The sequence below is a fragment of the Coffea eugenioides genome, chromosome 11 (genome assembly GCF_003713205.1).
Source record: "Coffea eugenioides isolate CCC68of chromosome 11, Ceug_1.0, whole genome shotgun sequence".
Taxonomy (NCBI): Eukaryota; Viridiplantae; Streptophyta; class Magnoliopsida; order Gentianales; family Rubiaceae; genus Coffea; species Coffea eugenioides.
In genome coordinates, this window is record NC_040045.1 from 21,485,983 (window position 1) to 21,499,983 (window position 14,001).

The 14,001-nt window shown below is 33.7% G+C and overlaps 1 protein-coding gene across 1 annotated transcript; it reads left to right on the forward strand.

The window, feature by feature from the left end:
• The first annotated feature begins 645 nt into the window (after nt 1–645).
• On the forward strand, nt 646–3,885 carry LOC113752052 (transcription factor bHLH18-like). The gene is made up of 4 exons (XM_027296192.1): nt 646–684; nt 972–1,553; nt 2,470–2,841; nt 3,799–3,885. The coding sequence occupies exons 1-4, from the start codon at nt 646–648 to the stop codon at nt 3,883–3,885; spliced, it is 1,080 nt and encodes a 359-aa protein (XP_027151993.1).
• The last annotated feature ends 10,116 nt before the right edge of the window (nt 3,886–14,001 follow it).

Here is a 14,001-nt window from a genome sequence, read left to right on the forward strand (position 1 = left end):
AAAAAAAAAAAAAAAAGAAATATACGCTTGTACGAATTTTGGCTCCCCTGTAAAAGTTTTGTGCCTGTCAACAATCAACATACGCCAACAATGATTTTGCAAGGCGGCCTCGTGTGTAGAACAATTGATTACAAACTCAAATTATTGCTTCTTTTTTTTTTCGAAACATAGTATCCCAAATTAACCCCACAAAGAGATGAAGACAAGAGGTTTGATTGATTCTTCAATTTTCTATTGCATTTTACCCAACTGCATGCCTCGTGAATCCGTGAGAAAACCTATAAAAATCATGTGAAGAATGATAACTGCCCTCCATTCTTGACCTTCTGCACTCTACAGAGATCCCAAGTTTTTGTATCCTAGACGGCCTTAGGTTTATTTTGAAGGGCAGATATCAATCTCCAGAAATTCATGTTCTAGAATTTTGATACAGAAAAGTCTAATTATTGTGTTGGACAATGCTCCAACTTTATATAAAGGGACAAACAATTATTCTATCTCATACAAGGGAGGCTTTCCAATCCTTCGCAGAGGTAAGTTCTTCTTTCTTCTTCTTCTTTTAAGTTTCTTCTTTAGGTATGAAAATTTTTCCATGTTTTCTACGAATGGCCCTTCTGCAGAAATTTCAGCCAGACTTGATATTATATGGAGGATACAGCTGAGGCTTCATGGTTCTCTGAACTGGTAATAAGAACAATCATTTCTTATCATGAAGATAGATCTTTACCATGATGTGATAATCCTGTTCTTAAGCTGTCAACAGAACTAGGCATACGATTTCTTAAATCTATAGTTTCCATCAAATCTAACGCTATCCAAGGAGCAAGTATATGGTTTTTTTATTTTTAGTTTTTTTTTGTGAAAATATTATTTTTTATATATAAATGGGCTAGGAAAAAACATATTCCCATCATATTCTGGTTTTAAGGAGATAAAGACTGCTGAAGTATAGTACTATTTATGTGCTGCAGGAGGGAATGGAGGATCCATTTGTCAGCGACCAATATGATATCACAGATTTCTTTGATGAAGAATTGTCTGCTGCACTCGGAGAAGAACAGTACTTCCCTAGCTCTTTATCTCCACAGTGCAACTCACTTTCCTCTGGGCAGATTCCAAGAAACAATTCCACTACCAGCTTGTGTGGATCTTCTACTATGGAACCTCCCCAAAATGTGGTCGAAAGACCATCTAAACACCACAAGGCAAACAATTATCTTAACAACTCGTCGACTCTTCAAGCCACCAATTCATGCCATGAGCACGTAATTTGCACATTTGGGAACTCAAACGTGGTCCCAGAAAGGAACCGTCAACAGTTGATCATGGGAACAAACACAGGCGATGATTTAGTATCTGAAGCGTTGATTTCCAGGGCTTCATTTACGAGTCTTGTAGAAGCAGTGAAAGGGGTACATACAACGAAGAAGACTAGTGGTCGTACGAGACCACCTTCCCAAACTTATGACCATATAATTGCCGAGAGAAAGCGCCGTGAGCAGCTAAGCCAACAATTTGTAGCTCTTTCAGCAATAGTTCCCGGCCTGAAGAAAGTAAACTGATCATATTTCTCAATGGATCTAGGGCCTTTCCAGATGAGGTTCCATCCCGCTATTGTAAACTGGCACAATTTCGGTATAAACTTATATATTTTTGGCGTAACCATGAGTTTTGCACCAATTCAATTATAATTCATGTTTACACTAAAATTGTATCAGTTTACGCCAAAATTCTATAGTTTACATAACTGGATAGAATTGGGACTGAAAAGGCCCCATTTCCTTTCTCAACATTAGCTTCATTATAGTCTTCATTTTCTTTATTTTTGTGTTATTTGCAAATATGTTTGGGCTTTATTGTTTAAAATGATAACTTATCTATTGGATTAAACATTTATGCACACTGTTGGCAATGGATGCATGAAAATTAATTTTTTAATTTAAAATTTAAATTTTCTATATGTAACTTGCATCTAATCATGTTTATATAGATATTGTCGGTATATAGAAGATTAATTTTTATTTATTTATTTTCCAATTATTTGGGATATGGACAAACTTGGAACATGATATATGTTACCAAGAAAATTAACTAAGTCCTTGGGTATTGCAATCCATTCCAAAAGTTTTTCAACAAAAAGTTAATTGAGTCCCATTTGCTTTCCAACTTTGACTAATTAACTAGAGAAAATTTTACAAAATTTCCAATTACTTTGTTGATTCTTGTCAAATTCAAACAGTTTATTGAAAGTGAACACATAAAGGACTAAATTTGTATCAGAAAAAGCAACATAAATTTGATAGTTCCATCTTAAATGAGAGGGGATGAAAATGGTAGTTGTTTCTTTGAGAAACTAGCATCGGAAGAACAGGAAACTGGGATTTTAGATCACACATTTCATGACTAATTGTTTAGGCATCAACGTCTTGACTGGAAAAATAAACATGGATCATTTTGTTTTGGTTGCAGATGGATAAAACTTCAGTTCTTGGTGATACAATCAAGTACTTGAAACATCTTCAGCAGCGAGAAAAGGAGCTCGAGGAGCAAGCTACGGTGCAGACCATGGAATCTTTGGTACTTGTCAAGAAATCTCAGCTCTTGCTTGAAGACGAGGGCGAGCCCTCAGATGAGCAGGGGGGTTGCTGCAATGAGCAACCGCTTCCTGAAATTGAGGCTAAAATGTGTGATAAGCATGTTCTTGTGAGAATACTGTGTGAGAAGCATAGAGGAGTATTAGTTGAAATACTTTCAGAGATGGATAAACTCAATCTGGATGTTATCAACACAAATGTTGCACCATTTGGAAGTTTGGCTCTATATATTACCATTATTACTGAGGTGAGTACCATGAAAACGCAATTACCTTGGTAGTTCTATTTTTCAGGGGAAAACTATACTAATCTCATAGCAAGTTTTTTTTTCTATTTTAATATCATGAATTATTCTCATGTCAAGGTTTTGAAGGTGCGAATATTTAGAGTCTCAAATGGACTAGTATACTCTAATGCGTGCAAAATCAAACTTTATTTTTTGGTACTTCTAAGTTGCAGCTGAAGGAAAAAAGTTAAACATGCCTTGCATGAATTTGCTGTAGTGCTTTCCCAGTCATAACATGAAATTCAACTATAGTTCGTGTAGGGCTTTTTTTTTTTGGCCTCAAATTGGTCGTAAAATTGACGAAATGATAAAAGTTCATTTGACAATTTGGAATCCAAATAGTTCAAAAAACTTATGGTAAAAAATAGCTTAGTAACTATGTGAGGTTTTTGTGTGCTATTTTCAAATGATATTCGCACATGTAGGATTAGTGACCAAGGGCCTGAACAGGAGTTAATATATTGTTAGAGATGAAAGTCACTTTTTCACCGCCTCAGATGCATGAACCGGAATGATATTTTGTACTTTTCATAAACATCAACTTACTACTCCCTAGAGAATGTGGCATGTTAGCCAAAGACCATCAGTTATTTGGATTAATAATCATAGTTTGGACCAAGAGACTCCCTAGATAATGTGGCATGTTAAGAGAGTTCTCAAGTATTAATTTTTTCGAAAAAATATAGTTAATTTGGGCAAGTTTATAATATAAAGATGCAATGAATATAAGTATCCGTATATAAATTAAGTATGATTCAGGCATATTAACGACTGTCTTACAGAAGCAGTTAAAACACTTCAATAATCATTAACTCTTATGTTGATTAAGTCTTTGCTATCATGCCAATGTCTTAACAACTTGTCTATTTATTTATTTTTGTTGTATGTTTAACACCTGCATCAATCTTTTGCATGCAGATGAAGAGAGAATTCAACCTGTCGATGAAAGAACTCGTGAATAGTCTTGCATCAGGTTTAAGGCGAGCAACACTTCAGAAAGCTTGAATGCAAATTAATAAAACCAGTGATGTTGCTGTAAATGACTGAACAACAATTACCAAATAAATATGATAGATCATAATAATAAATATTAGTGGAGGTCATGACCTGATATGGCAGATTCAGTTTCGTATGATTGAGGATTAAGGGATCAATTTGTTAAAGGGACTCGTTTGTGTCTCTCGCGGACCTCGTGCTGTTTTTTTAGTTTTTATTTACCATGTAGCATTTGCCTCTCAATAAAGAAATGTTTTAGTCACCTATATTAATGTATGTATTTCTTTGGTCACCTTCCTTGATCCTATTTCATTTTTGTTTCCAACCTAACCGCGTTGGACATGGGATTTTCTTACACCAGATATAGGATAAAACAGCTTAGGGTGCGTTTGGTACCCATAGAATTGGGGTTTAGGATTGGAATTGGAACCCCAATTCTAATTCTTGTGTTTGGATACTACCTTTTCCATAGAATTAGCAATGAATTCTAATTCCAAGAGGTTCCAATTCCACAATCTCAATTCTTTACCGGACCAAGAGAATTCTAATTCCAATTCCATGATTAAACTCCTAGATCGGGTTGACACGCAGGTTTTATATGAGTAAAAACTCAAAAACGGGTCAACTATAAAATTGATGTAAAAAACACAAACCTCTCTCCTTCCCTTCCAATTATCCATCACCATGGCTTTGTTTGAATATCTCATTTTTTTTAAATAATATTTCGCTTGTATCATAAACACATTTTTCAATCCATCTTTTTTATATTTTTAACTATCTTTTTATCTCACATACATCACATCACAAAAAATACTATAGTAATTATTTCAAATAATATTTCAAATAATACGCTACCCAAACAAACCCTAAAGCTCTATTGGAGCATTCTTCGCAGCTGCTGCCTCCTCCAATTACGCCGCCTCTATCTATAACTTTTGCTGCCGCCTTCACCCCTCCATGCTCCACTCCTTGCCCTTTGCGGAACTTGGGTTGAAATTATGGGGTTCCAATTAGTTTCTATCAGTCTCTTCCTTCCCCTCTTTGTGTTGACTTGTGCCTCCACCTCCGCCGGTGCTATGTTGCCTACCTTTGTCATCACCGTACATTCTCTCATCCTTACTCTCCCAGATCGCTATTTCCTCTCCCCCTACCATTCCAGATTTTCCAGATAGATATAGAGCTTATGAAGGTAACATCAAAATTTAATTTTTGCCAATTAAATATTAGAGTAAATCTTATATACACTGACAGTATATACACTATCACCTTTTGATTTATAGCATGTGTGCAAAAGTTGAATTTCAAATTCAAATTTTACATAGTTATCATTCATCCAATGCTAACAGTGTAGGAAAGATTAATCCTAAACATTATTTTTTTGGATTTTTTTTTGATAATTTGTGGTAACATCAAAACAAGTTGGTTTTGGTTTCCATTTTCTTGTTTGTTTGAGTTTTAGTTAATTAGTCAAAGTTTGGCTGGGAACCTTTTCGGAATAATGCCTGAATGTGTAGGATTTGTGAATACTTAAATACACGAATTGAAGTCACATTTTTCTGGTACCCGCATATACTGCGTTAAACTCGCATAATTGAATACGTGAGTCTTGAAAACGTGACCTCAGGGTCGCGTGTTCAAGGTGCATTTTCAATTTGTACAGTTTTTCTGCAAAATTTTGCAACTTTTCAAAAATTACACATGTTACCCCAATTAGTCAAAATGCATCATAGATCATTCTTTTATCGAAATTATCAATGCACGCATATGTAAAATGATTAAAACATGCATTTTACCCCTTTTTAAAGAATCAAAAACAACATTTGCTCAAATGTTGATCAAACTTCGCCTTTTTCACCTTAAATGATCATCTTTGCTTTTAAATTCCTACAAAACAAAAACAATAAATAACTTAAATATATATGTTAAACATAAAATCACACCAAATTAATATATATAACGATAACATTGGGTTGCTTCCCAATTAACACTTTTGTTTATAGTTGTTGGCTCGACTCAAAAACATCGACTTCGTAGGTTGAAGAAGAATGACGCAAAGGACATATAAGTCCCTTGGGAATGATTTTACCCGTTAAGTAGGGTTTTGATCTTTATCCATTGACCTTGAACCGCTCATTTCTTGCATTGATCACCTCCACTGTTCCATAAGGAAAGATTTGAATGACTTCAAATGGCCCCGACCATCTCGACTTAAGTTTTCCTGAAAACAATTTAAGGCGTGAGTTGTATAAAAGCGCTTTTTGCCCTACCTCAAATTGTTTAGGGATAGTATAATTATCATGCCAATATTTGACCTTATCTTTATAAATTTTGACATTCTCATAAGTATGTAGTTGGTGTTCCTCTAATTCGCTCAACTGAAGTAATCTTCTTCTACCTGCAAGATTAAAATCTATGCGTCCGTTTGGATTCCTTGTTTTTGGGTCTTTTTTGAAAAACTGTTTTTCACATTCCAAATGCTACAGTAAATGTGTATTTCAAAAACAACTCCAAAAACACCATATCCAAACAATATATCAAAAACAACTCCAAATACATATTTAATATGTTTATTTCAATTTGTATATCTCAATTATGTATAGGATATATTATATTATATTAATTTAAATATATTTATTTATACATATTATAAATATTTTATTTTATATAAAATATATTTTTATATATTTATAATATATTTATATATATATTATAAATTATATATAATATAAATATGTAATTATACATTTATATAAATATTATATATTATATATTTAATATATACATAATATATATTATATATATTATACATTTATATAAATGTACATTTATACATAATATATATATTTATGTATATTTATAATATACATTTATATTATGTATTATATATAATATAATACATTTATACATTTATATTAATATACATAATATTTATTATATATTTATACATAATATTAATATATTTATACATTTATATTTATTATATTAATACATTTATACATAATATTAATATATATTTATAATATATTAATTTATACATTTATATAATATTCATTTATAATTTATACACATTTATAATAATATACATTTATATAGAGCTGTTAAACGAACCGAGCTGTTCGGTAGCTCGGTTCGTTTCGACTCGTTCGTATTCGTGAAAGGCTCGTTCGAAATCTTAAACGAACCGAGTTCGAACGAATTTTTTTGTTTGATTAATAATCGAGCGAACACGAGCATGTTCACGAGTTTTAACGAACGTTCGCGAACATACTAAACGAACGTTCGCGAACACGAGTATGTTCGCGAGTTTTAACGAACGTTTGCGAACATGGACATAATTATCATTTGATAAATTTTAGGGTTAATTTTATGGCTGGACTTTTATATTTGGAGGGCAAATTGCTTTGTTTTATTTGTTATTTTTATGTTAATGTTAGTTATATAGTTAATGAATAATAAAATTTAGTCACTTAGTGCTTTAATTGTTTTTGAGAATGGTTAATAATTTGCATGACATATTTAAGGCTTAAAATAATTTGGATTCGAGCATTTCGAGCATGTTCGCAAACAGCTCATTTATGTTAAACGAGTCGAACACGAACTCGAACTCGAACACGAATTTTGCTTAACGAGCCGAACACGAACACAGGTTTGGAGTTCGAAAATTAACGAACGAACACGAACGTTGTTCGAACTGCTTAACGAACAGAGCTCAAACATGAGATACTCGGTTCGATTCGGCTCGTTTACAGCTCTACATTTATACATTTATAAATTTATTTATATTATGTATTATATATAATATAATACATTTATATATTTATTTATAAATATGAAAATATATTTATTTATAAATGTATTATAAATGCATAAATGTATATAAATATAAAAATATAAAAATATAAAAATTATAAATTATAATGTACATTTATAATTTATACATTTATAATAATACACATTTATACATTTATAAATATATTTATATTATGTATTATATATAATATAATACATTTATATATTTTTATATAAATATATTTATTTATAAATGTATTATAAATGCATAAATGTATATAAATATAAAAATATAAAAATTATAATTTATACATTTATACATTTATACATTTATATAATATTCATTTATAATAGGATTAATCTTTCCTACACTGACAGTGTATACACTATCAGCGTTAGATGAATGACAACTATGCAAAATTTGAGTTTAAAATTTAATTTTTGCACACATGTCATGAATCCAACGCTGATAGTGTATACACCGTCAGTGTAGGAAAGATTTACTCTTTATAATAATATACATTTATAAATATATTTATATTATGTATTATATATAATATAATACATTTATATATTTTTATATAAATATATAAATATATTTATTTATAAATGTTTATAAATGTATATTGTTATAAAAATAAAAAAATTATAAATTATAAAAATGATCGAAAATATGTTTTAAAATACATCTAAAAATAATCCATAAAACATCTACAGTAAAAGTTTTTCATATAGTTTTTGAAAAACAACTCCAAAAACAACTAATCCAAACGGACTTGTATTTGAAAAATAAAATGCTACAGTGTTGTTTTTGAAAAACAACCCAAAAAACAGCTAATCCAAACGGACCTAATTGCTTTAATAGTCCAATATGCCTTATGTTCAATCTCCACAAGTAAATGACTAGTTTTTTTTCATAAACTAATTGATACGGTGACATCCCCAAAAGCGTATTAAATGCCGTTCGATAAGTCCAAAGTACATCATCAAGTTTTCTTACCCAATCTTTTATTGATTTGTTCATCGTTTTCTCCAAGATGAGATTGATCTCCTGATTTGCTAACTCCGCTTGTCCATATTTGCTTGAAAATGGTATGGGAGTGATGTCTTGTGCCTACAACCATATTTAAACAATAAGGAGTCAAATTGTTTATTATAAAACTACTTTCCTTCATTACTTATTATGGCTCTCAGGATGCCGAATTTACTAAAAATGTTCTTCTTAATAAATCGAAATACCACCTTAGTATCATTAGAAGGTGAAACTGTAGACACCAAAAATTTCATTGATTCAATTTTAAAATTTTAATTAGTTTATTCATTCAATTTTGACTTTTTAGTCTTTTTATTCTTGTTTCATATTTATTATTTTTAATTAATTTAAGGTTGCAAATAATAATTGGTGTTCATTCTTATTTTTAATACATTAAAATTCATCATTTTCTTTTTAGAGCAATTTTACACTAAATTTTAGAAAAATCCTGAATAAAGATCCATTTTATCTTTTAAAATTTGATTTTTCTTGCTAAGACATTTTGCAAGGTAATTTTAAAAATTAGCATATTAAACAAGTGTGTCAATTGCATGTTGAACAAGTGTGCCAATAAGCATTAGACAAGTGGTTAAGGAATTGTAGGACAAGTGTTTAGGGAGGGGTAGGTGTTTGAGACACCTGGAGGCCTAAGAAAAGAGGGGAGAGGTACGAAAGAAGAGAGAGGAAGGAAAGGAAAAAGCCGAGAAGGCTACGGCCGCGGGGAGCTAAGTGAGAAAAGACTACGGACAAAGAAAAGAAAGAGTAAGGAAAACATAGGAAATCTGGAAAAGGAATAGCCGACGGAGGAAAAACAGAGGAGCTAAGCAAGAAGAAAAGTGAAGGGAGAGGCTTCAGGTTGGAGCTGGAGAAGAAAGAAACGAAAAAACAGAGCAAAAGGAAAAAAACAAAAACAGGGGGGCTTCGTTTAAGCAAAGGAAAAGAAAGAGAAAGCAAAGAAAAATAGAGGGAGGAGCGACTAGAGGAGAAAAACGCAGGGGAAAGCTGGGGGAAGTTCGGGGGAGATTGAAGAGAGCTTCGGTAAACAAATTGAGAGCTGCCCGACTAGAACAAGGGAAGGGAAAAGGCAAGAAGAAAAAGAAGAGAGTTGATAGCCGAGGGAGATAACGGGGAGAAGAAAAGAAAACAGAGAGGGAGGCTCTCGGTTGAGGGGAAGAGGAGAACAAGAACAAAAGGGGAAAATCTGGAAATTGGAGGGGTTTCCTTCGGAGGATTCGAACGATAGCCAGAGGGAGGAAAGGAAAAATCTGGAAATTGGGAAGGGGCTTCAACTTCAATCATCCGGAAAAATTTCCAAATCACCACCGCCTCTGCCCCTCCAAATCCTAAACCAAATCAGAGCAAACCACAGCCGTCCCCCTCCTCAGACCTTACCAACAACGTCCACCTCATATCACCGGTGGACCGCCTCCGACTATGCCAGTCCCCCACTCGTCGACTTCCTCCTCCGTCGCAACTGCCGCAGCGACTGCCAAGAAGAAGCCTCCAACTGACGCAACCACCAAAGCTGCTGCTTCTCGCTCCAAGTCAACCGCTGCAGCGCCTAAACCAAAGCGAAGATGAAGCCGGTAAAGCAACGTCGGATTCCACCGCTACCGCCCGTACGTTGTCCCTGTGATAGCTGGCTGTAAGTCAACATTTTCTTTTACGTTTCAGTTTTTTTTTCGGAGAAGGTTTGCCGTGGACTGTGGTGGCAAGTTTTCATGTTGTCCGTTCATGATTTTTCTGATTGTACATGTTATATGTGTTGTTTGGGCTGAATGTCTTGGGTTGCTGGTAAAATTTTGGGGCGGGTTGTGGATTCGATTGAGCAGGGATTAGCTGAAATTATGTGTGCCCGTCTAGTGTTCGACGAAATGCCCCATTGAGATTTTTGCCTGAAAGACGCATTGATATCTGCTTTGCATACGTTCGGCTAGTTCAAACAGAATTTGTGAAAAATTTTGGATCTGTTTTCTTTGGCGCCTTGCCTGTTTTCTTTACTCTTTCTCTTGTACAAATCCGAATTACATACTGAAATTGGGAGAAATGAAGCTTGTGCGAGTTTTCCTTTTTTCTGTCCTGGAGTGACTAGATGTGAGGTTGAACTTTCTGGAATTTTCTGCCAATGAAGGAGAACGAAATGGACGATTGTGTAATCTAATATTGAGCCTGTTTGAGAAGATGATCATCTGTCTAGATTTATAATTTCAGTCCCGAAATTTCCCCTTTCTCTGTGATTTTACCTTTAAAGTTCCAGAACTTGATAATTGACCCCAGGACTTTTATAAAGGCTTTCAATTGGGTCCCTGCTACCATTTGCAAATTGGTCCTTGAGCTTTATCTTTCCTTCAATTTTTGCCCCAAAGGTTTCTGGAAATTGTGATTAGACCTTAAAAACTTTCTGATATGTGCAATTCAGTCCTTGGCAGCTTTAATTTTGCAACTTCATTGCTTGTTTGCTTCAATTAACCACCATGCTTTGTTAAATTGCACTTAATTCATTATTTTAAGGGCTTTGTAACCAAGTGAGCTTGTGTTTGCCTATTTTCTTTAATTTTCCCAAATAAATTGGTACCTTGACCTTTTCTTTTATTTTGGAGGATAAATATGCGATTTCACTCCATTAGGGCTCCAAATCAAGGGAGGTACACCCTATCCCTTATTTCTCACTTTATTTGCCCCTACTTGCCCTACGTGACTTTACGTGCTTTATTGCATGTTTTTGAATGTTTATTTTATTTAATTCGCTTATTTGTTTTAATTTTATTTATTTATTTTAGTTCAATTTTGATCATTTGAAAGGCACTCGAATGCCAAATTTGTAATAGTTAGGTATTTATTTAAATTACTTCATTTCATATCCCCCTTCTAGATTGTAGTAGGTTTCCCCCTCTTGATGTAATAGTTAGGGTTTCTTTGTTTTTTCTTGGTGTGATTTGCATGTGTATGTGCTATGTGTTTAATTGCTTTCTTAGGGTTTGGCATCTAGATATGCATGCTTATGTGTTATGTGTTATGTGAATTATGTGCTCACATGTCTACTTGCTTTAATTATGCACATTACTTTTATATGTGTATGATGGATGCAAATGCACGTGACCGTGGCTAGTCCAATGCTAGTCATGGTTGTCCCCTCGAGCTCTTGCAATGTCCAATGCTTGTGAGAGAGCGTAGATGTGGGCTAGTCCAATGCTAGACCCTCTAGGGATCTCCTTCGCTAGATCATGTTTGTATGATTACATTACATGTCATGCACATTTTTCTATTTTTAGGATTTTTATCATTTTCACATAATACTTCCCCTAATAACATATCCCTTACCCCTATGTATATGTAGCATTTAGATTTACATCTCATTTAGGAAGTTAGGGGTAGATTAGTACATTTGCATGATTAGATTAGGGAAATAACCCCTTGGATATGGGATATGGACGAGTTTGGCTTTTCTAGCCTTAGCACGCTCGTATTCCCTTTATTAAAGGGAAAATTGAGTCACGAACATTGGTTCCCCGTACCTGACATGATGCATTCCTTTAAGACATGTATATTTGTATATTTTTATTTTATTTTAGAGTCTCATATTTTGCATTATTCGTGACTTCTCCAAAAAATCACCATTGGGCGTCACAATTAATGTGATTGGCACCTCTCAAGCTTTGAAGAGAAATTTTGCCCCCCGATGTCCCCCTAGGTCTAGGCTTTGCATTCATATAGTGCATCCAAATGTGATAAATGCTTTGGTTAAAACAAGAAAATCTTTGACTAAATCACGCAACTAGCTTTGGCTAGGTCGAATGGGTGCCTTGGATTTTTATCCTCGCCTTCCCCTTCGTCAAATGTGACTCCCGAACCTTTTTCGTTGGTTTACGTAGACTAGGAGTCGTTTAAAAGGGGTTTCTTTCTATCTTTTTCCTTTAAAAAATTCATTTTTAGGTGACTTGGTACACCTTAACTCTATACCAAGTGGCGACTCCGATTTCTATTTCAAAAACCCTTTTAAACTATATTTTGGGTCAAATCGTCGCATTTTCAAGTCCCATTTAGACCCACTTTCTTTGTAAATCAAAAATCATTTTTCAAATCAAAAATTCACTTTTTAAACCATTAATTAATTATTTATTTTTCTTGTAAAAAATGGGGCGCGACAGAAACAATTGTCTCTACCCATTTAGAAACACAGTCCGTAACTATTAAAATGTACTTATTATTAAAAGAACTAGAAAATGGTCCCATAAAATTCATACCTCATACATCAAATAATTCAACCTCTAAGAAGGTAGTTAAGAGCATTTCATTCTTTTTAGAAATATTTTTTATTCTTTGACAAGCATCACAGCCTTTAACATATTTTCTAACATCTTGATACATGGTCGGCCAATAAAATTTTGATTGCCATACCTTAACTATGGTTTTTGAAGTACTAAAATGACAATCCATTTTTAAGTTATGACAATGATATAAAATATCACGTACCTCATTCTCGAAAATACACTACGTATCATACCATCGGCACAATGTTTATAAAGCAACGGTTCCTCCCAAAAGTAACTTTCAACATCATGTAAGAACTTCTTCTTTTGATGAAAATTTAAACCCTTTGGTATTTTTTCACTTACCAAATAATTAGCCAAATCCCCATACCATGGAGAATTCACAATTGTTAGAACAAATTCATCTGAAAAATTCTCTTTAATTGGAACTTGGTCATTTATAGGAATATACTCTAGTTTCGAAAGGTGATCCGCCACAAGGTTCTCCGATCCCGTCTTATCTTTTATTTCGATATCAAATTCCTGCAATAACAGAATCCATCAGATTAGACAAGATTTTGCATCTTTCTTATGGAGCAAGTATTTATTGTGACGCCCCACTTCTCTCTAAGGCGAACCAAAGGGTATCCGCGGGACGCCTGCCCAGCTCTCGCCAGGACTCAAGCAATTCCATTCAAGCTTATTACCAGTCTACACAACACAAATAAATAACTTAAATATAGTAAATGTGGAAGCGTTCAAGCTTAACAATAGTCATCCATTATCCAACCCGCACGTCGGGTGTTCAAAGTACATCATAAATTCCAAATATGCATCACGCTCCAAATGTTACATTTCAATTCCAAAAGTACAACCCAAAACCAAGGGCATAGCCAAAATATAATAGAAATCCTAAAGAAAAGTACATCAGGAGGGTTTCTCCAATACATCTCCGAGTTCAATCCTGTTAAGGAAAACAAATCTACAGGGTGAGTAAAACGCTCGTGAGGCCAATAACACACATGCAAGCACGTAGTCCAGATAACAGTCCCA

Coding starts and splice junctions, on each gene's coding strand:
- LOC113752052 (XM_027296192.1), top strand. CDS start 646: ATGGAGGATACAGCTGAGGCTTCATGGTTCTCTGAACTG. Junction 1,554..2,469: donor TAGTTCCCGGCCTGAAGAAA/GTAAACTGATCA, acceptor TTTTGGTTGCAG/ATGGATAAAACTTCAGTTCT. Junction 2,842..3,798: donor ATATTACCATTATTACTGAG/GTGAGTACCATG, acceptor TTTTGCATGCAG/ATGAAGAGAGAATTCAACCT.